The sequence below is a fragment of the Spea bombifrons genome, chromosome 4 (assembly GCF_027358695.1).
Source record: "Spea bombifrons isolate aSpeBom1 chromosome 4, aSpeBom1.2.pri, whole genome shotgun sequence".
NCBI lineage: Eukaryota > Metazoa > Chordata > Amphibia > Anura > Pelobatidae > Spea > Spea bombifrons.
Genome location: NC_071090.1, coordinates 111,655,604 through 111,681,691, shown reverse-complemented (window position 1 = coordinate 111,681,691; position 26,088 = coordinate 111,655,604). Strand labels below are relative to the sequence as shown.

General features: G+C 39.6%; 5 protein-coding genes across 5 annotated transcripts; 3 read left to right on the top strand and 2 right to left on the bottom strand.

Moving 5' to 3' along the window:
- Nucleotides 1–463: 463 nt before the first annotated feature.
- Nucleotides 464–1,932, bottom strand: LOC128491766 (nodal homolog 2-A-like). The gene is made up of 3 exons (XM_053464080.1): nucleotides 1,671–1,932; nucleotides 861–1,543; nucleotides 464–616 (listed from the first exon to the last, which is right to left on the bottom strand). The coding sequence occupies exons 1-3, from the start codon at nucleotides 1,930–1,932 to the stop codon at nucleotides 464–466; spliced, it is 1,098 nt and encodes a 365-aa protein (XP_053320055.1).
- A 1,757-nt stretch (nucleotides 1,933–3,689) lies between these two features.
- LOC128491765 (nodal homolog 2-A-like) lies at nucleotides 3,690–5,143 on the top strand. The gene is made up of 3 exons (XM_053464079.1): nucleotides 3,690–3,951; nucleotides 4,081–4,763; nucleotides 4,986–5,143. Exons 1-3 carry the CDS (start codon nucleotides 3,690–3,692, stop codon nucleotides 5,136–5,138), a joined length of 1,098 nt encoding a protein of 365 aa, XP_053320054.1. The 3' UTR covers nucleotides 5,139–5,143.
- A 2,357-nt stretch (nucleotides 5,144–7,500) lies between these two features.
- On the bottom strand, nucleotides 7,501–8,969 carry LOC128491764 (nodal homolog 2-A-like). The gene is made up of 3 exons (XM_053464078.1): nucleotides 8,708–8,969; nucleotides 7,898–8,580; nucleotides 7,501–7,653 (listed from the first exon to the last, which is right to left on the bottom strand). The coding sequence occupies exons 1-3, from the start codon at nucleotides 8,967–8,969 to the stop codon at nucleotides 7,501–7,503; spliced, it is 1,098 nt and encodes a 365-aa protein (XP_053320053.1).
- Nucleotides 8,970–10,766: 1,797 nt separating this feature from the next.
- LOC128491763 (nodal homolog 2-A-like) lies at nucleotides 10,767–12,214 on the top strand. The gene is made up of 3 exons (XM_053464077.1): nucleotides 10,767–11,028; nucleotides 11,156–11,838; nucleotides 12,062–12,214. The coding sequence occupies exons 1-3, from the start codon at nucleotides 10,767–10,769 to the stop codon at nucleotides 12,212–12,214; spliced, it is 1,098 nt and encodes a 365-aa protein (XP_053320052.1).
- A 6,676-nt stretch (nucleotides 12,215–18,890) lies between these two features.
- Nucleotides 18,891–20,530, top strand: LOC128491762 (nodal homolog 2-A-like). Its single transcript, XM_053464076.1, has 3 exons — nucleotides 18,891–19,152; nucleotides 19,539–20,221; nucleotides 20,378–20,530. Exons 1-3 carry the CDS (start codon nucleotides 18,891–18,893, stop codon nucleotides 20,528–20,530), a joined length of 1,098 nt encoding a protein of 365 aa, XP_053320051.1.
- Nucleotides 20,531–26,088: the final 5,558 nt, after the last annotated feature.

Sequence of the window (26,088 nt, the reverse complement as noted above, 5' to 3'; positions counted from 1 at the left end):
GCCACTGTAAGCTGCCTCCTCCACGCACTGATCGCTGCCTTTAGGCATCAATGTTTTTTTTATATATGTATTTATTTTAGCATCGCTCGCTCCCCATGACTTCAGCATGGCTTTCAGTATGACCCAATGACCCTGCCTAGAATCTGACCGGTAATGCCAAGCTCCCTATCTCAAACCGCTAACGCAGGAAAGTGTTACTGTGCAAATCACAGTTATAAAGTAGTTATATACACAGTAAATGAATCTTTCAAATACAAAATAAATAACAAGATGGTTTCTCATCTCATTATTTGGTCAGTAATCACACGTGAGGGGACTTTAATTACGTTACACGTTAGCACTGAAAAAAATCACAAATCACAATGTAATTTAAATCCTTTATTAATTACAAGTGCAACACATACAGCTTTTTAAATATAAAATATACTTACAGATTAATTTTTAAAAATAATAGGACTCGTCGTCATCTGCAGCCACATTCCTCAACCACCATATCTTCATGTTTATGTAAAACAATTCTTCCCCCCTCGATCTGTAACATGGACATGGGGCTCAACTTCACGGGGAGACAGGAAGGACAACTCACTGTGTGGGGGGCGTTCAGATGGGCCAAACTCTGCAAAAAATGAGAGAAATACACAAATTAACATTCATTCTTTACAATATAAATCAAAATAAATCCAAACTCATATATTTAAAATGATCTAACTATAAGTTTTAGCAATTCTAAACAAAATATTGGAACTGAGACTACGTGGACATAATTAGAATTAATATTTTTCTCGTTTGTCAGCAAAATCTACACAATAAGTGAGAAATCTATTTTTTTTAATATTTATTATATTATATAATAAACTCACCTGTACGTAGGCATGGTTGGTTGGCTTGAAGGAGTCATTTAATGGAAGAGGACAAGCGCCTTCACACCTGTATGCGTTGTATCTTTTGGGAGAGATGATCTGGTTTCCCCATCCAATCTTCTCAAAGTCCACAAACATGTCCACCCTTCTGCACAGAGTCTTCCCGTCTCCCACCGGCATGGAGGGGCTATGGGCATTCCTAGTTCTCCTCCGACTGACGGCTTTTCTGGAGGCCTCATTCACCGATCTGGTATATTTAGAGGCCTCTACTGTCTTGATGAGGCTGGGAGACCCATCATCATCAGGAGAGGAGTTGTCCTTGGCAAACACTAAGAGCCTCACTCTTTTAGCTGTCTCTCCCATACAGCTGCTCTCGGCTCCTCTCTCCGGCACATCCTTTGTATCTTCTTGGATGTTGTTCTTCTCAGCATGATGGAGATAGTTCTGGAGCATCTTGGTGATATTGAAAACCATTGAGGAGGACTCTACATTGTGAGAAGATAAATGATTTAAGGATCCTATGAAGACCCCCCTCTGGCCTCCCTTGGAATGATAGATTTCGAGTTTGGCGTTTTTGAAGGATGAGCTGGGGATTCGTAACTCCGCCAACCTCAGTTGAGTGCTGCTGGAGATAGACGTCATGTCAAATGTCAATTTCCAGCCATTTTCCTTTTCAGTGCAACCTGGAGAAGACAAGAAGATCAATGTTAGGGTCCCATTAGGCTCTCGGACATTTAACATTACAATTAATGTATCGTACATTAAGAATTATGTAATATAACAGATTATTCAAACAGAAAGCTTACTTACTTTTTGGAATGAGACTCAGGACGGGATCCGATTCCCAGATGATGGAGCGTTCCAGGATTGGAAGGTCTCCATCGTTCCCTGTGATGAGAGTTTGGTAGAGCTGCATTATATAAAGGGCTGGTTTCATTGTCCGGGATGGATTGTGACCATGAAGATCGGCTGAAGGTCTCAGTCCCAGGTTAGTTCCTGTAAGAGGAATATTCAGCTTCCCAAAGATCTCCGGGATGAGAGTGAGGAGCAAAATCATGTGCAGGAGGTCCATCTTTAAACAGGTCTTCTGCTGTGGATCTGGTCTCTTCTGCCCAAGGAGATGTTTCTTGTTCAGAAGCTCTCCAGTAATGATCTCTTCCTTGAGGATCCCAGGACTTTATATTGGGGTTTGATGAATAAACTGAATTGTGTTTCACACTTGTGGCTGTTTGAAGTTTTATTAAAGGGGACGGATCAAAAGTCCAGCCATTGACACTTCATTTTCACACTATTAACGCCAACGAGTGTCAATGTTTATTCTGAACTATGAATAATTCTATCAGAGAATCTTCAAAGAGATCTTCAAACATCTAATAATATAGTAATAAAAATCATTAGAATATACTATATATATATAATAATTAGAGAAATACTGATGTTATGTCTCTGAAACTCTGAACTGCATTTAATAAAATAAACCAAAATGCTTAACTTTCTACTTATGTCTGTTATATTTCCATGTAATCTTGTAAAACTGGAAGGTTTTATCTGTATTTGAGTTAAACTTAATTTTAAAAATCTGAAATTATAAAAACCCATTAGAAATATTTGATCAGTTTTAATATCTTGATGTAATGTACACTATGTTTTGCATTTTTTATTTTACACTTTTACCCGTTCGTTGCACTGTTCACTTATTTGAGGGTTGGCTCTCGACCTTTGTGATCAAACAACCAAGGAGGAGACAATCTTTTTTATTTTATTAAGGAGTCAAATAACATAAAGTTCAAAATAAAGTATGTAAGATTATATTGAATACGTAAAATGTTTAAGCTAATTTTTATAAATATACATATTTTACATCCTTAATAGTAAATGGACATAAATGAGAATATAATTACGTGTTTTCATAAATTGTCATGGACTGGGTCACATGTTTCAAATTTCTCTGTAAGACAGGACTGGAGGCAGAGAACCATCACAATAAGATGCCCTCATAGTGCTGGGACATGGAAAATATTAAAGGTCCTGTTCCACTTAGACAAAATATTCATTGGGATCTCTAGTATGTTAAGTAAATAACCCTTAGCAGATCTGTCATTGTATTCCTCCCTCTGAAGATCTCATTGCATGAAAACAACACAGAAGCTTTTCAGAAGGTTTGTTTTTCCATTTTTGTGTCAAGTGATGATTATGTTTTTCTCGTCAAAATTATGAACAAGGCAACATTTTCCATGATTTCAGAACAGAACCTTTAACAGGTAATTCAGTAGACGGTAAATGCTGTCTTCTAATACTCTCCAATCTCTTTGTCAATGTGCGGATCCATCTTTAAATTAGGTTCACCATGTCCTGAATCAGACAAAAAGAAGTGTGGATGATGGGGGAGATATTAGACAAAATGTATCACAAACTAGAGCACCTGGTAAACAATAAACAAAGTCACTGGAAGGAAGCAAAATGGGTTTCTGGTAAGATGACATTTATCATGAGTTACTTTGAAGTATTTTCTACATCAATTACTTTATTGAAGATTCTTTGATGGTATTAATTCCTATTCTACAGAAAACAGAAACTCACCATAAACAAACACCTGTTATAATTCTAATTAGCATCACAATAACTCAATAACTGATCATGGCCTTTGAGGTTTGGGTCAAAATGATCTTCAAACAGCCACAAGTGTGAAGAACCATTTCAGATTTTGACACAAGCTCAAGATAAAGTCCTGGGATCCTCAAGGAAGAGATCATTACTGGAGAACTTCTGAACAAGACACATCTCCTTGGGCAGAAGAGACCAGATCCACAGCAGAAGACCTGTTTAAAGATGGATCTCCTGCTCATGATTTTGCTCCTCACTCTCATCCCGGAGATCTTTGGGAAGCTGAATATTCCTCTTACAGGAACTAACCTGGGACTGAGACCTTCAGCCGATCTTCATGCACACAATCCATCCCAGACAATGAAACCAGCCCTTTATATAATGCAGCTCTACCAATCTCTCATCACAGGGAACGATGGAGACCTTCCAATCCTGGAACGCTCCATCATCTGGGAATCGGATCCCGTCCTGAGTCTCATTCCAAAAAGTAAGTAAGCTTTCTTTTTGAATAATCTGTTATTATTTACATCATTCTTAATGTACGATACATTAATTGTTATGTTAAATGTCCGAGAGCCTAATGGGACCCTAACATTGACGTTCTTGTCTTCTCCAGGTTGCACTGAAAAGAATAATGACTGGAAATTGACATTTGACATGACGTCTATCTCCAGCAGCACTCAGCTGAGGTTGGCGGAGTTACGAATCCCCAGCTCATCCTTCAAAAACGCCAAGCTCGAAATCTATCATGCCAAGGGAGGCCAGAGGGGGGTCTTTATTGGATCCTTAAATCATTTATCTTCTCACAACTGGGAGTCCTCCTCGAAGGTTTTCAATGTCACCAAGATGCTCCAGAACTATCTCCATCATGCTGAGAAGAACAACATCCAAGAAGATACAAAGGATGTGCCGGAGAGAGGAGACGAGAGCAGCTGTATGGGAGAGACAGCTAAAAGAGTGAGGCTGTTAGTGTTTGCCAAGGACAACTCTTCTCCTGATGCTGACGGGTCTCCCAGCCTCATCAAGACAGTGGAGACCTCTAAATACACCCGATCGGTCAATGAGGTCTCCAGAAAAGCTGTCAGTCGGAGGAGAACTAGGAATGTCCATAACCCCTCCATGCCGGTGGGAGACAGGAAGACTCTGTGCAGACGGGTGGACATGTTTGTGGACTTTGAGAAGATTGGATGGGGAAACCAGATCATCTCTCCCAAGCGATACAACGCATACAGGTGTGAAGGAGCTTGTCCTCTTCCACTAAATGACTCCTTCAAGCCAACCAACCATGCCTACGTACAGGTGAGTTTATCATATAATATAATAAATATAATACAGATTTCTCACTTTTTCTGTAGATTTAGCTGGCAAATGAGAAAAATATTAATTCTAATTATGTACATGCAGTCTCAGTTCCAATATTTAGTTTAGTATTGCTGAAACTTCTATAGTTAGCTAATTTTTTTATTTTTATTTATACTGTAAAGAGTGAATGTTAATTTGTGTGTTTTTCTCATTTCTTGCAGTCTGGCCCATCTGAATGCCCCTCACACAGTGAGTTGTCCTTCCTGTCTCCCCGTGAAGCTGAGCCCCATGTCCATGTTACAGATCGAGGGGGGAAGAATTGTTTTACACAAACATGAAGATATGGTGGTTGAGGAATGTGGCTGCAGATGACGACGAGTCCTATTATTCATGATTTTTTTTTTGTAATTGACGTTCCCCGAAGCACTTATAATATATTTAAAAACTGTATGTGTTGCACTTGTTATTAATAAAGGATTGAAATAATATTTTGGTTTGTGATTTCGTCAGTCTAAACTGTTAATGCAATTATAGTCGTCTTGCATTCAATAACTCCTATAACAACATGAACGTGTGATAATTGGTCAGTTATTGTCACGTTTTCACCCTTCGCTGGCTGGACTTGTTCATACTTTGCGTGGCTCATTCCCGTTTCCAACCTCTAGTGGTCGCTCTTGTCACTCTAAAGCACTCAGAGGGATTATCTAGTCCAGCTGCACTCAGACCTGATTGCCATAACCAGGAAACAAGGTGCACCTGGAGATCACAGCTTATATAAACCTGCCCAGCCCTTCAGTCTGGGCCTTGACATTGGCGTTTGAGGACCACCTGCTTTGGTTCCTGCTTTGGTTCCTGATTTGGTTCCTGATTTGGTTCCTGATTTGGTTCCTGATTTGGTTCCTGATTTGTTCCTGAGTTGCGGCCAGCGCCCCACTAAGTGGACTCCCAAGTCGAGTGCCCTGCAAGTGGGCAACCTGCCGTGTGCCCTGCAAGTGGGCTTCCTGCCGTGTGCCCTGCAAGTGGGCTTCCTGCCGTGTGTGCCCCAACGAGAGGGCTTCCTGCCGTGTGTGCCCCAACGAGAGGGCTTCCTGCCATGTGTGCCCCAACGAGAGGACTTCCTGCCGTGTGTGCCCCAACGAGAGGGCTTCCTGCCGTGTGTGCCCCAACGAGAAGGCTTCCTGCCAAGTGACTTTCTTTGTATATATATTGTACCATCATATGCAATACAACTCTTAATCCGCATCTTCTGTCTTTGAGTTATTTCCTGTGCCTGTCTGTACCAACCCCAAGCCATCATGCATCGTGGGGTACAGACAGAGCCCCTCGTATCCCCTGCATCTGGGCTCCTATCAGACCTGCTCCCCCGGTTCGTGACAGTTATTCATGACGGGATTGTGGGTGACTGCATCTCTACTTTTTGTGAGTAACGGGTGAGGGCATGCATTGCTTTGTACCCACATAGTACATATTTTTGAAAAGTATTTGAGTGTGATCATTAAAGGAAATGTAGGTTTCTGTAAATATGTGTGACAGTGACTATGTGAGTTACCAGGGTTATTGGCAAGGGGCTGATGGGGTCACCTGGCTTTCCCTGTCCCCAGACCAGAGGGTGACAGCATTCTCTGAGGAAGAGTGAAATTCGGGAAGCAGCAGACTGTGGGAAGCACTATTATTATATTTTATATACGAGTCGGTGGGGATCACACCTTTTCAACATTCCCTAATATGCCAACCTTTTTGCTTTTCTGGAGCATGTGCTTTTGCGGACTACAACTCCCATGATCTGGGATGAGACCGCACACATGTGCCACGTGCATATTAATGGCACCATAAAACACGAGGCTGGTATTCAATTATTTCCAGGGCTGATTTTAATTCCCAGTCCAGTCCTGCCCTTAAATGACAGCAGGGATCAGACAGTTTTTTCATTCTGTCAGCCCGCTGATCTAACCACACATGAGCTGGGAACCCGTTGGAACACTTTTTGGAACGTCTGATGTTATAGTAGTCATAGTAAGCTGCCTGCTCCACGCATTTATCACTGCCTTTATGCATCAATCTTTTTGTTTTTTTTTTGGTCTGTTTGTTATAAAGTCTGCTGATCAGTCTCTGACCAATCAGCAGTGCTTACTCCTCATGAATGGACCATCACCTTTAGTGTGAATGCGAGGCTTCCATTCACTAAGGAAGTATGGTGCGATCACGTCATCGCATGAGACTTCCGTTCGCACACTGTTTTTAATAAAACTTCTGATGACGCGGTAGCAGGCAGCCACTGTAAGCTGCCTCCTCCACGCACTGATCGCTGCCTTTAGGCATCAATGTTTTTTTTATATATGTATTTATTTTAGCACCGCTCACTCCCCATGACTTGAGCATGGCTTTCAGTATGACCCAATGACCCTGCCTAGAATCTGACCGGTAATGCCAAGCTCCCTACCTCAAACCACTAACGCAGGAAAGTGTTACTGTGCAAATCACAGTTATAAAGTAGTTATATACACAGTAAATGAATCTTTCAAATCCAAAATAAATAACAAGATGGTTTCCGATCTCATTATTTGGTCAGTAATCACACGTGAGGGGACTTTAATTACGTTACACGTTAGCACTGAAAAAAATCACAAATCACAATGTAATTTAAATCCTTTATTAATTACAAGTGCAACACATACAGCTTTTTAAATATAAAATATACTTACAGAAAAGTTTTTATAAATAATAGGACTCGCCGTCATCTGCAGCCACATTCCTCAACCACCATATCTTCATGTTTGTGTAAAACAATTCTTCCCCCCTCGATCTGTAACATGGACATGGGGCTCAGCTTCACGGGGAGACAGGAAGGACAACTCACTGTGTGGGGGGCATTCAGATGGGCCAAACTCTGCAAAAAATGAGAAAAACACACAAATTAACATTCATTCTTTACAGTATAAATCTAAATAAATCAAAATTCATATACTTAAAATGATCTAACTATAAGTTTTAGCAATTCTAAACAAAATATTGGAACTGAGACTACGAGGACATGATTAGAATTAATATTTTTCTCGTTTGTCAGCAAAATGTACACAATACATAAGAAATCTATTTTTTTTTATATTTATTATATTATATGATAAACTCACCTGTACGTAGGCATGGTTGGTTGGCTTGAAGGAGTCATTTAATGGAAGAGGACAAGCTCCTTCACACCTGTATGCGTTGTATCGCTTGGGAGAGATGATCTGGTTTCCCCATCCAATCTTCTCAAAGTCCACAAACATGTCCACCCTTCTGCACAGAGTCTTCCCGTCTCCCACCGGCATGGAGGGGTTATGGGCATTCCTCGTCCTTCTCCTACTGACAGCTTTTCTGGACACCCCATTGACAAATCTGGTGTACTTAGAGGCCTCCACTGTCTTGATGAGGCTGGGAGACCCGTCAGCATCAGGAGAAGAGTTGTCCTTGGCAAACACTAAGAGCCTCACTCTTTTAGCTGTCTCTCCCATACAGCTGCTCCCATCTCCTCTATCCGGCACATCCTTTGTATCTTCTTGGATGTTGTTCTTCTCAGCATGGTGGAGATAGTTCTGGAGCATCTTGGTGACATTGAAAACCATTGAGGAGGACTCCACATTGTGAGAAGACAAATGATTTAAGGATCCTATGAAGACCCCCCTCTGGCCTCCTTTGGCATGATAGATTTCGAGTTTGGCGTTTTTGAAGGATGAGTTGGGGATTCGTAACTCCACCAACCTCAGTTGAGTGCTGCTGGAGATAGACGTCATGTCAAAAGTCAATTTCATGCCATTATCCTTTTTAGAGCAGCCTGGAGAAGACAAGAACATCAATGTTAGGGTCCAATTAGGCTCTCGGACATTTGAGATGACAATTAATGTATCATACATTCAGAATTATGTAATATAACAGATTATTTAAACAGAAAGCTTACTTACTTTTTGGAATGAGACTCAGGACAGGATCCGATTCCCAGATGATGGAGCGTTCCAGGATTGGAAGGTCTCCATCGTTCCCTGTGATGAGAGTTTGGTAGAGCTGCATTATATAAAGGGCTGGTTTCATTGTCTGGGATGGATTGTGTCCATGAAGATCGGCTGAAGGTCTCTGTCCCAGGTTAGTTCCTGTAAGAGGAATATTCAGCTTCCCAAAGATCTCCGGGATAAGAGTGAGGAGCAAAATCATGAGCAGGAGATCCATCTTTAAACAGGTCTTCTGCTGTGAATCTGGTCTCTTCTGCCCAAGGAGATGTTTCTTGTTCAGAAGCTCTCCAGTAATGATCTCTTCCTTGAGGATCCCAGGACTTTATATTTGGGTTGATGAATAAAATGAATTGTGTTTCACACTTGAGGCTGTATGAAGTTTTATTAAAGGGGACGGATCAAAAGTCCAGCCATTGACACTTCATTTTCACACTATTAACGCCAACGAGTGTCAATGTTTATTCTGAACTATGAATAATTCTATCTGAGAATCTTCAAAGAGATCTTCAAACATCTAATAATATAGTAATAAAAATCATTAGAATATACTATATATATATAATAATTAGAGAAATACTGATGTTATGTCTCTGAAACTCTGAACTGCAATTAATAAAATAAACCAAAATGCTTAACTTTGTACTTATGTCTGTTATATTTCCATCTAATCTTGTAAAACTGTAAGGTTTATCTCTATTTGGGTTAAACTTAATTTAAAAAATCTGAAATAATAAAAACCCATTAGAAATATTAAATCAGTTTTAATGTCTTGATGTAATGTACATTATGTTTTGCATTTTTTATTTTACACTTTTACCTGTTCGTTGCACTGTTCACTTATTTGAGGGTTGGCTCTCGACCTTTGTGATCAAACAACCAAGGAGGAGACAATCTTTTTATTTTATTAAGGAGTCAAATAATATGAAGTTCAAAATAAAGTATGTAAGATTATATTGAATACGTAAAATGGTTAAGCTAATTTTTATAAATATACATATTTTACATCCTTAATAGTAAATGGACATAAATGAGAATATAATTAAATGTTTTCATAAATTGTCAGGGACTGGGTCACATGTTTGAAATTTCTCTGTTAGACAGGACTGGAGACAGAGAACCATCACAATAAGATGTCCTCATAGTGCTGGGACATGGAAAATATTAAAGGTTCTGTTCCACTTAGACACACTATTCTTTGGGATCTCTAGTATGTTAAGTAAATAACCCTTAGCAGATCTGTCATTGTATTTCTCCCTCTGAAGATCTCATTGCATGAAAACAACACAGAAGCTTTTCAGAAACTTTGTTTTTCCATTTTTGTGTCAAGTGATGATTATGTTTTTCTCGTCAAAATTATGAACAAGGCAAAATTTTCCATGATTTCAGAACAGAACCTTTAACAGGTAATTCAGTAGACGGTAAATGCTGTCTTCTAATACTCTCCAATCCCTTTGTCAATGTGCAGTCCATCTTTAAATTAGGTTCACCATGTGCTGAATCAGACAAAAAGTTTAAATTAAGTCATCAATGGCCGTATGATTTCAACAGTTATTGAAGTGTCGAGGATGGGGGAGATATTAGACAAAATGTATCACAAACTAGAACACCTGGTATACAATAAACAAAGTCACTGGAAGGAAGCAAAATGGGTTTCTGGTAACATGACATTTATCATGAGTTACTTTGAAGTATTTTCTACATCAATTACTTTATTGAAGATTCTTTGATGGTATTAATTTCCATTCTACAGAAAACAGAAACTCACCATAAACAAACACCTGTTATAATTCTAATTAGCATCACAATAACTCAATAACTGATCGTGGCCTTTGAAGTTTGGGTCAAAATGATCTTCAAACAGCCACAAGTGTGAAGAACCATTTCAGATTTTGACGCAACCCCAATATAAAGTCCTGGGATCCTCAAGGAAGAGATCATTACTGGAGAGCTTCTGAACAAGACACATCTCATTGGATAGAAGAGGCCACATCCACAGCAGAAGACCTGTTTAAAGATGGACCTCCTGCTCATGATTTTGCTCCTCACTCTTATCCCGGAGATCTTTGGGAAGCTGAATATTCCTCTTACAGGAACTAACCTGGGACTGAGACCTTCAGCCGATCTTCATGGACACAATCCATCCCAGACAATGAAACCAGCCCTTTATATAATGCAGCTCTACCAAACTATCATCACAGGGAACGACGGAAACCTTCCAATCCTGGAACGCTCCATCATCTGGGAATCGGATCCTGTCCTGAGTCTCATTCCAAAAAGTAAGTAAGCTTTCTGTTTAAATAATCTGGTATATTACATAATTCTTAATGTATGATACATTAATTGTCATCTCAAATGTCCGAGAGCCTAATTTGACCCTAACATTGATGTTCTTGTCTTCTCCAGGCTGCTCTAAAAAGGATAATGGCATGAAATTGACATTTGACATGACGTCTATCTCCAGCAGCACTCAACTGAGGTTGGCGGAGTTACGAATCCCCAGCTCATCCTTCAAAAACGCCAAGCTCGAAATCTATCATGCCAAGGGAGGCCAGAGGGGGGTCTTCATAGGATCCTTAAATCATTTATCTTCTCACAATGTGGAGTCCTCCTCAACGGTTTTCAATGTCACCAAGATGCTCCAGAACTATCTCCGTCATGCTGAGAAGAACAACATCCAAGAAGATACAAAGGATGTGCCGGAGAGAGGAGATGAGAGCAGCTGTATGGGAGAGACAGCTAAAAGAGTGAGGCTCTTAGTGTTTGCCAAGGACAACTCTTCTCCTGATGATGACGGGTCTCCCAGCCTCATCACGACAGCGGAGACCTCTAAATACACCAGATCAGTGAATGAGGTCTCCAGAAAAGCTGTCAGTAGGAGGAGAACTAGGAATGCCCATAACCCCTCCATGCCGGTGGGAGACGGGAAGACTCTGTGCAGACGGGTGGACATGTTTGTGGACTTTGAGAAGATTGGATGGGGAAACCAGATCATCTCACCCAAGCGATACAACGCATACAGATGTGAAGGAGCTTGTCCTCTTCCACTAAATGACTCCTTCAAGCCAACCAACCATGCCTATGTACAGGTGAGTTTATCATATAATATAATAAATATAATATAGATTTCTCTCTTATTCTGTAGATTTTGCTGACAAATTAGAAAAATATTTATTCCAATTATGTGCATGCAGTCTCAGTTCCATTTTTTTCTTTAGAATTGCTAATACTTCTATAGTTAGTTAATTTAATTTTTTTTATTTATACTATAAAGAATGAATGTTAATTTGTGTATTTTTCTCATTTTTTCAGAGTTTGGCCCATCTGAATGCCCCCCACACAGTGAGTTGTCCTTCCTGTCTCCCCGTGAAGCTGAGCCCCATGTCCATGTTACAGATCGAGGGGGGAAGAATTGTTTTACACAAACATGAAGATATGGTGGTTGAGGAATGTGGTTGCAGATGACGACGAGTCCTATTATTTATAAAAACTTTTCTGAAATTATTCCGTACATAAAAATTACCATTTTCCCCTGAAGCACTTAAATATATATGAAAACTGTATGTGTTGCACTTGTTATTAATAAAGGATTAAAGTAAGGTTTTAGTTTGTGATTTTTTTCAGTCCTGATGTATAATGTAATTAAAGTCACATCACACACAATTACTTACAAACCAACACAAACATGTAATAATTGGTAAGCTGCTCACGATGGGCTTGTGAGCTGCTTCAAATTTCCATTTTGTGAGTTACAGGCGAGGGCATGCATTAGTATTTTTTTAAATTGTGTTAAAATTTTTTATATGGGTTTGTAGCTGTAATCATGAACAAATAAAACAATAAATAACACATAGTACATATTTTTGGAAAGCAGACAATCTGTAAGTGTGTGTGAACATCAATATGTATGTTATGTTTAGGTGTGCGAGCATAAATGTGTATGTTTAAGTATTTGTGTGTTATCATGAATATGTATTTTCTACATCAATTACTTTATTGAAGATTCTTTGATGGTATTAATTCCCATTCTACAGAAAACAGAAAGTCATCATAAGAAAACACCTGTTATAATTCTAATTAGCATCACAATAACTCAATAACTGATCATGGCCTTTGAAGTTTTGGTCAAAATGATCTTCAAACAGCCACAAGTGTGAAGAACCATTTCAGATTTTGACACAACCCCAATATAAAGTCCTGGGATCCTTCTGAACAAGACACATCTGCTTGGATATTTATAAAAACCTTTCTGTAATGATTCTGTGCAAAACAATTTATATTTTCCATGAAGCACTTAAAATATATTTTTTAAAATACAGGTGTTGCACTTGTTATTAATAAAGGATGTATTTAGAGTTCCCTCACATGCGATAACTCATAAAACAACTCGAAGATTCAGTAACTGGAGAGTTGTTCACGACTGGCTTGCGAATGGCTGCAACTTTTGTAAGTTACAGGCGAGGGCATGAATTGTTGTTTTATAGGTTTTTTGAAATTATTTTTACCCAGTACCCGTTAGTATACGGGGTTGTACCATTAATCATGAACAAATAAAAGAATAAATAACCCACACAGTACATAGTACACTCTTCACCATTCATTGCACCTTTGTGAGTGTAGAACCACTAAGATGACAACCTTGTTTTTGTGTTTAAAAAGTGAGTAGAAAATTGAAATACAGTATATAAGGAGATACTGAATAAACAACAAGCAAGGTCACAATACGATGTCCCCATAGTGGTAGGGCACGGATAACATTGAAGGTGCTGTTCCATTTAGATAAAACCTTAATTTGACATCACACAGTTTGAAGCAAATTAACTTTAGGAGATCTGTCATTTTATTCTTAATTGAACATTTGTGAGTTGTTTGGTGAAACATGACAAGTTTACAGTAGAAATGTGCAAATGGGCCAAAAACGATTCAGACTAATTTTTCGGTTCGTTTTGGCACATTCGTTTTCAGACAACAAATTACATTCCCTGTCATTGGTTGGCATTTTGAATTCAGACAAACTCTCATTCTAATGTCCTCTCTCTATCTCGCTCTCTAAATGTTCCCCTACCCTCTCTGCCGACAACTTCCACTTCTACTGACCGATTACGCATCTTCTTGTATCTTGTCTCTTCATCCGCATCTCCACGGACATAACGGGGCATGAACTTCTGCCAAAATGACGGCAGTTCTGGCGACGCCCTGTCGCCCGATCCTCCAATCAGAGAGGAGGACATCAACCAAAGTGCAGTAATTTTGGTGTAAGTTCACCTAAGAGAAAACTTTTCCCACGATACGAGGATTGGACATAATGTGGCGTGAATTTCTGCCAAAACTGCAGCGCCTTAAGGTGACCTTTACCAAAATCGTGGCACTTTTGGTTAAATCCTCGATTGAATAATTGCTGGAGAGTATGTCACTGGAAACACCGTGATTTGGGGTCAGGTTATGTCCAATCCAATGAATGAGAGGATGTTACCATTTTGCCCTAAGGTGAACTTTTGGTTTTGGCGATGTCCTCACCTCAATTGGAGGATCGAATGAGAGGACATCAAAGGACATCAAAGGAAACGCCGCCATTGTGGCAGAAGTTCATGCCAGGTTATATCTGCGGAGGATGTAGAGAAAGGTAGAAGATAAAAGATAAAGAACAAGAAGATGCGGAAGTGGAACAAAAGCAAAAGGAGACATGCTCGGCAGAGAAGGTAATGGAAACAGGGTGAGAAAGAGTGTGAACAAGACTGTGATAGACTAAGTGAGAATGTGAGTGAAAGGGCAAAATTTTTTTAGCTTTCTTCTTCGTTTTCATCCACTTTGTGGGTGGTCTCGTCTCGTTTTCATGGCTTTGTACGAATTGCCGAATTAGCCAACATTTGGTAAATTTGCAGTTGGTACTAATGTGAATGCAAGAGTCTTTTTTAAATGACTTGGATACTCACTGTTCGTACATTTTCTAAGTGTTGATTATTTATGTATCACTGTGTGTATGAATACTAATGAAAAAAATATTTTGCTAATTTACCCTGTTAATGCTGACTGAGCGCTCACAGCAGTTTATTTTTATTGTCCCTGGTGATGTTAGAGCTGCCACTAGCCCATTTTTTTCTTCTTTTGATCCTTTTACCTTTCTTTTCTTTCTCCCTGCTGGCACAGGCTTATATTGAATTTCTTATTAGAACATTTGTGAGTTGCCTTCTTTTTCAACGCGCATGCACTCGCATCTCCTACATGAGTTTTTTTTATTTTTGCTCCAGCCAACTTGCACGATTGTGCTACTGCAACTCACCAGAGATCATAATTCAGTAAGTGGACCTGAAATAGGCAGCCTATGAGAAGATGTTAAATTTAACATTTACTCTTAGCAGTGAGTGAACATGCAGTTCAGATTTCAGCCACTAGATGTCGTCGGGTCCAGTGCAACCAGCAGTCATTTCTTAACCCCTTAACGACAATCCACGTACATGTACGGGCTGCCATTAAATAGCTGCATCTCCGCGGCATCCACGGAAGCCTCACAAGTGAGGCTGACCGTGGATCCGGGGAGGATCCCGGCTAAAACAGCTTAGGAAGCGATCGGAAACGCTTCCTAAGCATAAACTGTGTTGCTGACATGCCTCCATATCGAGGCATGTCAGTAACACAACCCCCTTACCCCGATAGCCTTGTGATTGCTCTGAAGAGCAACCACAAGTGCCATCCTGTAAATGACGTTGCCGTCATAGATCTGAGTTCACAAAAAAAAAAAAGTTTTTAATAAGCAAGTCCTAAAATTCTTTATCTTTACAAAAATTCCAGCATGGAAAGAGTTAAAATGTTGGCATTACAAATGCCCATAGGGTGTCTAGTATTAAAAAATATATGATTTGATGGGGTAAATTGAATTGGCCGGGTTCAAAGATGTCCCAAATATGGGACATGGGGCAGGGGATCAGATGTCTAAATGACATAAAAATACACACCTCACAAAGGCGGCCTTTTACCTCCCAAATAACCCTACAAACCCATGCATGGGGGTATCACTGCGCTCAGGAGATGTTACTGAACACATATTGGGGTGTTGTTTGACAGGGACATATACCAGGAGCGATAATTTTATACCTGAAGTACAACGTGTGTGGAAAAAAATACAAAAAAATGTACTACCATAAAGTTTCACAAAGGCTGGTGGTAAAATTAGTGCATGGAAAGGGTTAAATTACCAGCATTTAAAATACCTCGGGGTGTCTAGTTTTTAAAAATATATGATTTGATGGGGTAAATTAGATTGGCCGGCTTCAAAGATACCTGAAATGGCACATGGGGGGAAGAATTACCAGATTTGGAAAAAAAAGGTTTTGAAATAGCAAAACGCTACCTGTACTTATTGCCCCATAATATGTAGAAAAAAGCAAAAAAACATAAAAACATTGGGTATTTCTAAACTCAGGACAAATAGTAGAATCTATTTAGCAGGTTTTTTCATTAGTTTTTGCAGATGAGTAAAAGTTTTTTGTTTAAAAAGTGAGAAAAGGTTATTTTTTAACAAAAAATCCCCATATTTTATCATTTTTTTTTATAGTAAATTAGATGATATGATAAAATGAATGGTATCTAAAGAAAGCCCTGTTTGTCCTGAAAAAAAACCATATATAATATGTGTGGGAGCACGGAATGAGAAAGAAGAAAATCACAGCTAAACAGGAACACCGAAAAATGTTAAAAGAGCCATTGTCCCGCAATATACTACGAGTAATAACCCCAATTGTCCTTAAGGGGTTAAAGGATTAAGTCATTTTTCTCATTATTATTATTTACTGTTTTAAATAACGCAATCATATTCCGTAGCCCTGTACAATGGATAGACAGGACATAACAAGTATTATATAAAATAACAAATAACATTTTCCACGAGTACATTGGAAAATGTTTCTGTGCCGTTCAGAGGCCTATTACAGCCCATGCAAGGTCTCAAATCACATACCAACATGCAATTTAAAATTGGCGCAATAAAATATTTTTTCAAAAGATACATACATTTTGAGTTATCTGAAATATAGATATATATCCGATATAATGAAATATAGAAGATTTAGCAATGTTAAACAAAATATCTCTCCCCCCCTTGATCTGTAACATGGACAACTCCATTTAGTTAGGCCAAACTCTGCAAAAGAAATTGGAGGAAATACATGAATTAACCCTTGTTCTTTATACCATTAAAACACATTTATATATCTGACTAGTTGTATCAATGGAGAACATATGAAATTGGAATCAAAAGTACATGAACAGTACGTAAGCATGGTTAATTGGCTTGAATGTGTGACTTATTGGAAGAGGACAAGCTCCTTCACATCTGTATGAGTTGTATATATTGGGTGAGTTGATCTGGTGTGATCATCCAATCGTCTCAAACATGTCCACCCTTCTGCACAGAGTCTTCCCGTCTCCCACCGGCATGGAGGGGTTATGGGCATTTCTAGTTCTCCTCCTACTGACAGCTTTTCTGGAGACCTCATTGACCGATCTGGTGTATTTAGAGGCCTCCACTGTCTTGATGAGGCTCGGAGACCCAACATCATCAGGAGAAGAGTTGTCCTTGGCAAACACTAAGAGTCTCACTCTATTAGCTACCTCTCCGATACAGCTGCTCTCGTCACCTCTGCCTGTCATATCCTTAGCCTCCTTATCTTCCTCCTTATCTTCTTAGATGCTGTTCTTGTCAGCATGATGGAGCTAGTTCTTGACCCCTCTCTGGCCTCCCTTGGCATGATAGTTTTCTAGGATTTGTAGCTCTGCCAACCTTATCTGAGTGCTGCTGAAGGTAGACATCATGTCTAAAAGGAATATCCAGCAATTATCTATTTCAGTCCATCTTGGATAAGACAAGAACAGCATTAGACTGTCTCACGCACATTAAAAGTAACAAAATACTTTAGTGGGAAACAAGAAATGGGGGATTATCTACCTAACTCATCCAAACTGTTCTTAGAGTACAACTAGTTAGTTTTCTAACATAAAACTCTTACAAAACACTTATAGAACGAGCATGGCGTTGACTTGTCTTCACCAACAGAATATTTTTTTTTTTAGTTGTTTCATCTTCATAGTTGCCAGCTGTTCCATTTTTACCGGGACAGTCCTGGGACTTGGAAGCTTGTTCCGGTACTTTCAGTGTCCCGGGAGATCATCAGTTGTGGATGACAAAATACTGCATGTGATTGTCTCCCTACCCTATCCACTGACTCCTTCCGCATAGCTGTCTTGTTTCCCGCAACCTTGCTTCTTCTCGTGTCTCTTATTGTTCGGATTCACGATTCCCCACGAAGCCACGTATCTCTAGGAGAGGGGCGAGCGGAGAAGCAGTGTATAAATGTGTATGTATGGACAGGTGTATGTTAGTATGTGTAGATTATATATATATATATATATATATATACATATATATATATATATATATATATATATATATATATATATATACATATATATGTGTGTGTGTGTGTGTGTGTGTGTAAGGGCAGTGTATGTATGTATATGTCTGTGTATGGGCAGTGTATGTGTATGGACAGGTGTGTGTAAGGGCAGTGTATGTGTATATGTGTGTTTGTAAGCTGGTGTGTACGTGTATATGTGTGTAAAGGAAGGGGTGTGTGAGGGCAGTGTATGTCTATACATGTGTGTGTGGACAGGCATATGTTAGGGAGAGCTGACCCACCCAATCCAAGCAGGCTTTGTATACAACAACCAGCCAATCACCGGTAAGGTACATCGCTTGCCGTGATTGGCTGGTTGTTGTATACTGGGTTGAGGGGTAGTCTTATACGGCGAGTATAGCCCAAACTCTATATTTTAACTGGAAAAGTTGGGGGTCGTCTTATACGCCCAGTCGTCTCATACAGCAGAAAATACGGTACACTGAAATACCAGATAACAAAGATGTGTTAGCATTCTAATTAGCATCACAATAATGCAACAGTAACTGATCATGGCTTTCAAAGCTTCTGTAAAAAATAATCTTTAAACAGCCATAGGTGCAAAGAACCATTTCAGACTCTGACACAACCTCAAGATAAAGTCCTAGGATCTTCAAGGAAGAGATCATTACTGGAGAGCTTCTGAAGAAACGTCATCTCCTTGGATATAAGTGTCCAGGTCCTGTTTAAAGATGGACCTCCTGCACATGATTTTGCTCCTCACTCTCATCCCGGAGATCTTTGGGAAGCTGAATATTCCTCTTACAGGAACTAACCTGGGACTGAGACCTTCAGCCGATCTTCATGGACACAATCCATCCCAGACAATGAAACCGGCCCTTTATATAATGCAGCTCTACCAAACTCTCATCACAGGGAACGACAGAAACCTTCCAATCCTGGAACGCTCCATCATCTGGGAATCGGATCCCGTCCTGAGTCTCATTCCAAAAAGTATGAACTTATTTAGTATTAAGGGAATATACCTAAAAATAAATATTCTCTTACTAAGGCAGATCCATCTCATGTTTATTGTATGAGTGCATTAGATGATTTAGGTTTTGTTATAGAGTTATATATTAGTTATTGCTAAGAATGTACTGTATGCCTCTTCAGTGTCGATCACGATATAAACTATTGTAGTGCAAGAGATGAGATGGATAGCACTGGCTATACGTCATTTTACAGACAGCTATTTATAACCTATTTTACAGTATATAACATAACCTTAGTTCAAATCCTAAGTGATGTTTAGGTGGTTCCCTTTGTATTTTGGGAGGTAGATGACAGATTGCATCCAAGACATAACATGACTTCTCTGCTGTTCTTGTCTTCTCCAGGATGCATTGAAAGGAATAATGGCTGGAAACTGACTTTTGACATGAGGTCTATCTCCAGCAGCACTCAGCTGAGGTTGGCGGAGTTACGAATTCCCAGCTCGTCTTTTGAAGACGTCAAACTGGAAATCTATCATGCCAAAGGAGACCAGAGGGAGTTCTTCATAGGATCCTTAAATTATTTCTCTTCTCACACGTTGGAGTCCTCCTGGAAGGTTTTCAATGTCACCAAGATGCTCCAGAACTATCTCCATCATGCGGAGACGAACAACATCCAAGAAGATACAAAGGATGTGCCGGAGAGAGGAGATGAGAGCAACTGTATGGGAGAGACAGCTAAAAGAGTGAGGCTCTTAGTGTTTGCCAAGGATAACTCTTCTCCTGATGCTGACGGGTCTCCCAGCCTCATCAAGACAGTGGAGACCTCTAAATATACCAGATCAGTGAATGAGGCCTCCAGAAAAGCTGTCAGTCGGAGGAGGCCTAGGAATGTCCATAACCTCTCCATGCCGGTGGGAGACGGGAAGACTCTGTGCAGACGGGTGGACATGTTTGTGGACTTTGAGAAGATTGGATGGGGACACCAGATCATTTCACCCAAGCGATACAACGCATACAGGTGTGAAGGAGCTTGTCCTCTTCCATTAAATGACTCCTTCAAGCCAACCAACCATGCCTATGTACAGGTAATTCTGATATAATATAATAATTATGATATAATATAGATTATGTTCTGACACATTAGAAAGATAGTAAATCTTATCATTTTCCAAGTTTGTATGCTCAGAATTGCTTAAATTAAATAAAGTTTTTTTGTCTACTTCCCCCATTTTTTCCCCCAGAGTTTGGCCTATGTGAATGCCCCCCACACAGTGAGTTGTCCTTCCTGTCTCCCCGTGAAGCTGAGCCCCATGTCCATGTTACAGATCGAGGGGGGAAGAATTGTTTTACACAAACATGAAGATATGGTGGTTGACGAATGTGGCTGCAGATGACGACGAGTCCTATTATTTCTCATAAGCACTTTTTTGTTTAACACTTTATTGTACTAATTAATAAAATGTTTTAATTGTTATATGGTTAATGTTATGTCTTAGTTTGCTTTTTGTTGATCATTGTGTGCTTTCCTAATATGACCAGTAGGTGGCGCTGTTTAAAATACTGTTATAAGGAAATATTAATGGATGAAATATGATGAGTTTAGCGGTTCACCTCCTTCACCTCATGAAAATATGGCTGCCGTTGTATAATAAACTGGTGAAAACCAACCAAAAATGGAATAAGTTTAAATATCTCCTGCCCCCTCCCCCTGCTACTCCCACCGGTTTGTACTATATTTACCTTTTACCATTATTTTTGTCCTCCATTTATCTCTGTCAGTAATTTGCTGCCAGTGATTTTATTTCAGTGTTTGTAGGATACATCAAAAACATAGAAAACTGCACCATTTTGGAGTTTTCATAGATAGATATTTTCAATTCTAGATAAAAAAGGTCACACATCCATTACTTTGCTCTCCACGTTCCTCATCTCACCTTTGCCCACACACCTCTTCCCGTATGCTAAGCGGTTTATGTGCAGTAATCCTGCGTCTCCCAGTGGTTTATGGATTTACACTTCTTAACTTGGGCTGGGCAAACACTTTATATGCTAATCCACCTGATCCCAAGCAGTGAACACTATGTCTATTCATTGATTTAAGCATTTATATAGCTTCTTCCAGTAAAACCCAAAGCGTTTTATAGATAAGCAAATCAATGTTATAAAAGATGTCAAAGAGAACTTTTCACCTAAAAAAAAGAATAAAATTGCATTAATTCTCCCTAATGAATGTCATGTTGATCATCACTGGATGCCAACAAAGGTGTTAAAATACCAAGTTTACTGTTAGAGGCATCTTTGCCTCCCACCTTCTGGGGTAAAGTGGGAAAAAAATGCTTAAAATCCCTTTTGAAGCACAATGGACCCCATCCTGAGTCTCTCAACCTCCGGTGCTTCACTGTGAGATGAAGGAGTAAAGTTAAGAAGATATAAAAAAAAAAAATTAAAAAACCCTTACCTACCCCAAGCAGGCATAAGGCGTGAAGCCATGAGGTTTGAACCCAAAGGGTGGAATCTTGTATGAAAAACTATTTATTCATTGACTTGTTAAGGATTGACATAGCCCTCGGTGGGCACAAGCTGCCATTTCTTCAGCCTTCAGAGCTCCACTTTCAGGTGAAGACCAAGCGGGACTTGGGGCAAATAATTGTTTTTCCCTTGGTTAACAGGGGATCCTGGGGACTTTTCATTCATGTATATTTGTTTCAATAATGTATATGCTATATGTTAGGGGTGGTGAGGTATGTCTTTTGACAGTTTCAGGCGAGGGCATGCAAGTCAGTTGCAGGCAATTCCTGATATCTTCATTATAATGTTGAGAATTTCAATTGTCCATCCAAGTTTGTTGCCTCACACGCATACCTGGCCACTCATCAAATCCTGCCTCCTTCTTCTAAGAAATATCTCTTACATTTTTTATTTTCTAACATAAGACATTAAACAGCCCCTGGCTACTCTTATCCCATCTGCTGCCCCCTGTGTCATTCCCTTAAGTGAATCATTTCATTCGGCAGATGCAATACTCTTGAGAAAACTAATTTTGTCCCTCTGGAGGATCTATGATTTCTTCTGTGGAAATATAACCGGCAGAGCGTTAGCAGCTCAGACACACGTCCTGCTCAGTGTGTCATGTTATCTGTGGATGTTTTTCAAATGAAACTTCATATTCAGAAAAAAAAAGAAATAAAAAAGAAGAAAAATAAAAGAAAAAATATATTAGCTTTTGGAGAATTTTTGCTGAAAGAAGAATGTCGGGGAGAAATGTGAAATATGGTAACATTTTGTTGTGATGAGTCTTTAGTATAAGTATGGTAAGTGTTATTGATAAATAAAAAAAAATTGCGCTAAGTGGAATCTGTACCTATATTATCCAACCTCTCCATCCTGTACACAAAATGTGCCGGAATTGACATTTTAGCAGAAAAATAGTGCCCTGGTACATATGATATCATGCTTTTTAATTTAAACAATATATCATATGTATTTGTAGCCAAACATACTTTATTTTGAAAAAAAATAAGAAAACTAAATTATGTAAATTATTTCTCACAAATTGAATAAAATCCATGATGAATCCTCATGTTACATATGTAAAAAAAGACAAGTCCTAATTTGCAAAAAAAAAAAAATTATATAAATCGGTAGGTGGTTTCATGAATATGTTTGTCTTCCATTTTCAAACAATACATTTTTAGCAACAAGATAATAACTTACAGGCTCAAAATACAAATATCTTCCAGTTGAATAAACTATTTTTCAAGATTTGAAATTTTTTTTTTTTATGGTATAATATTCCCTGTTTATTGAGGTGTGGGGAGTACAGATGCACATAGATTAACGCACAACGATGTTACAAACTTCTTACGAGAATGAAATGTTTAAATAAACACCCAAAGAGGACGTCATTACAAGCATATATAATGAACGATGTTTTGTTTTTTACATATGTGAAGGAAAATGTTAGGAACGAGACAAGCGTAACGGAATTCTGGATTTTGGGATTTGAAAACATTCACGATATTAGGACGTTCATATTTTTTCTTTTTCTGATAAATTATGTTGTGACGTTATCTGCAAACGCAACAATGGTCACGTTGGTGTCTGCGACCCGGTACATCTACTCTCCCATGTACTTCTTCCTCAGCCACCTGTCCCTCAGTGACATCCTCCTCATCACCACCATCGAACCTCCCATGATCCATATTATATTAGAGGAAGGAAGCGCCATGTCCTTGCCCGGCTGCTTCGCGCAGTTTTACTTCTTTTCGGTATCAGCAGCTACGGAGTGTCTACTCCTCACCGTGATGTCCTACGATCGGTACTTGGCCATCTATAGCCCATTGCGTTACTCCTCCATCATGGACCTTAAGCTGTGCATTCGGCTTGTTATTCTGTGTTGGGCGTCTGGAGTACTAATTTCATTCTCGCATGTTGTTAATTTCAGCCAGATGACATTTTGTGGGTCAAATATCATTAACCATTTATTTTGTGATTTGGTTCCTATTCTTAAAGTTTCTTGTTCGGGAAGGTTGGGTAGTGAAATAGGTAACATTGTATTGGCTATAACTATGGTATTTTGTCCTTTTATTTTTATTTTTGTAACTTACGTAAGTATCTTCCTCACCATCCTCCGAATCTCCTCTAGTGATGGCCGGCAGAAAGCCTTCTCCACCTGCAGCTCCCACCTGGCCGTGGTCTGTATATATTACGGGACACTGATATTTAACTACCTCGTTCCTTCAACGGAAGAATATTTGGGGTTACAAAAGCTGGTTTCTGCGTTTTACACCATGGTGACCCCATTACTGAACCCCATTATATACAGTCTGAGGAACGGGGAGATTAGACGGGAACTACTTAAATATACCTGCAAGAGAAAGAAAGGGATTATGCAAATAACCACACATGGAACGTAGTACCGAAATAGAAGGTTTAATTCATTTAAAAAGTATTTGAAAGCAAAACTGAAATTTTTTTTCTATATTTTAACCCCTTCGTGACAATGGCTGATTTTATTTGTTGTACCCCTCGTGACAATGGCTGTTCTAACATTTCTGCGCTGCTCGTGTTCAGCTGTTATTTTATTCTTTCGCGTTTACTGAACCCACACAAATTATATATTGTTTTTTTCACGACAAGAGATGTCATTATTTTGATTGTATCGTAGCACTATAAAAAAAAAGTATAAAATATGGTGAAAAAATGTAGAAGAAAGGACTTTTTCTGACTTTTACTTGAAAAATCTTTTACTCATCTTTAAAAGCTAATGAAATGTTTTTTTCTGCACGTTATGGGGCAATAAGTACAAGTGCTATTTCAAAACCATTTTTTCCAAATCTGTTAATTCTGCCCCCATGTGCTATTTCGGGTATCTTTGAAGCCGGCCAATGCAATTTACCCCATCAAACCATATATCTTTGAAGATTAGACAACCTAGGGTATTTAAAATGCTAGTATTTTAACTCTTTGCATGCACTAATTCTACCACCAGCCTTTGTGAAAGTTTGCAGTAGTATTTTTTGTGTGTATTTTTCCCCACACACTTACTTTATGTATGAATTTACAGCTCCTGGTATATGTTGCTGTCACACGACAGCACAATATGTGTTTAGCAACATCTCGGAAGTACAGTGATACCCCACATGAATGGGTTTGTCGGGTTGTTTGGGGGCTAAAAGGCCACATTTGCGATGTGTGCATTTTTCAAATTGAAAATTAGACATGTGGTCACCCTTCTCCGTGTGTTAATTGGGACATTGTCGAATCACTCGCAGTGGCTGTTGGGACCATGGCGCGTCCTGGAGTGGGTGTTCAGTGTCGCTGAATGCCTCCCTATCGAGGCATTTCAGCGACACCATTGAACTCTTTTAAAACGGGTGTCTGCCGGCATACAATGTATGGCGGATGTTGGTGCCCCGGGGAGGGGCCAGACGTGGCCCCTGATGCCGATCTTGGTGTTGCTGAATGCCTCAACATCGAGGCATTACGGCAACACTGTTTGGGTGCAGAAAGCCAAGGTCAAGGCCAAGTCATGATGGTCCTGGCACGTCAATTGTCGTTAACCATTGGTTTTCACAAGAAATCGAGACTCATCAGACCAGGCGACGTTCATCCAGTCTTCCATTGTCCAATTTTGGTGAGCCTATGCGGTTTGCACCAGTTTTCTGTTCTTAACTGACAGGAGTGGGACCGGTGTTGTCTTCTGCTGCTGTAGATGGTATTCTGCATACCTTACTGTTGCCTTTTCATCATCTCAAACCAGTCTGCCCACTCTCCTCTGAAATCAACAAAGCATTTTCGTCCACACAACTGTTGCTCACTGGATATTTTCTCTTTTTCGGACCATTCTCTGTAAACCCTAGAGATGGTTTGGGTGAAAATCCCAGTAGGACAGCAGTTTCTGAAATACTCAGACCAGCCAATCATGCCTCCAGACCCTTATATGTGTACACACCGATTAGACTTAACATTATGACCACCTAATATTGTTTAGGCCACCCTTTTGCCACCAAAACAGCCTTGACTCGTCAAGACATGGACTCCACTAGACCGCTGAGGGTGTGCTGTGGTAAGTTAGCAGCAGGTCCTGTAAGCTGTGAGGTGCGGCCTCCATGGATGCATCCTGGTGCTGTGTGTTCTCTAGGTAAGCGACGCACCCGGCCATTCACGTGATGTAAAAGAAAAAGTGATTCATCAGACTGGCCACCTTCTTCCATTACTCCTTGGTCCAGTTCTTATGCTCATGTGCCCATGTTCTGAAACCTTTCTATCAGATCCCATGTTAACTTTTTAAGCAATTTGAGCTACAGGAGCCCGTCTGTTGGATTTGACCACACTGGCCAGCCTTCGCCCCTCACGTTCATCAATGAGCCTTGGCGGTCCATGACCCTAACATGTCGCTGGTTCACCACTTTTCCTTCATTGACACTTTTGATAGGCACTGACCACTGCC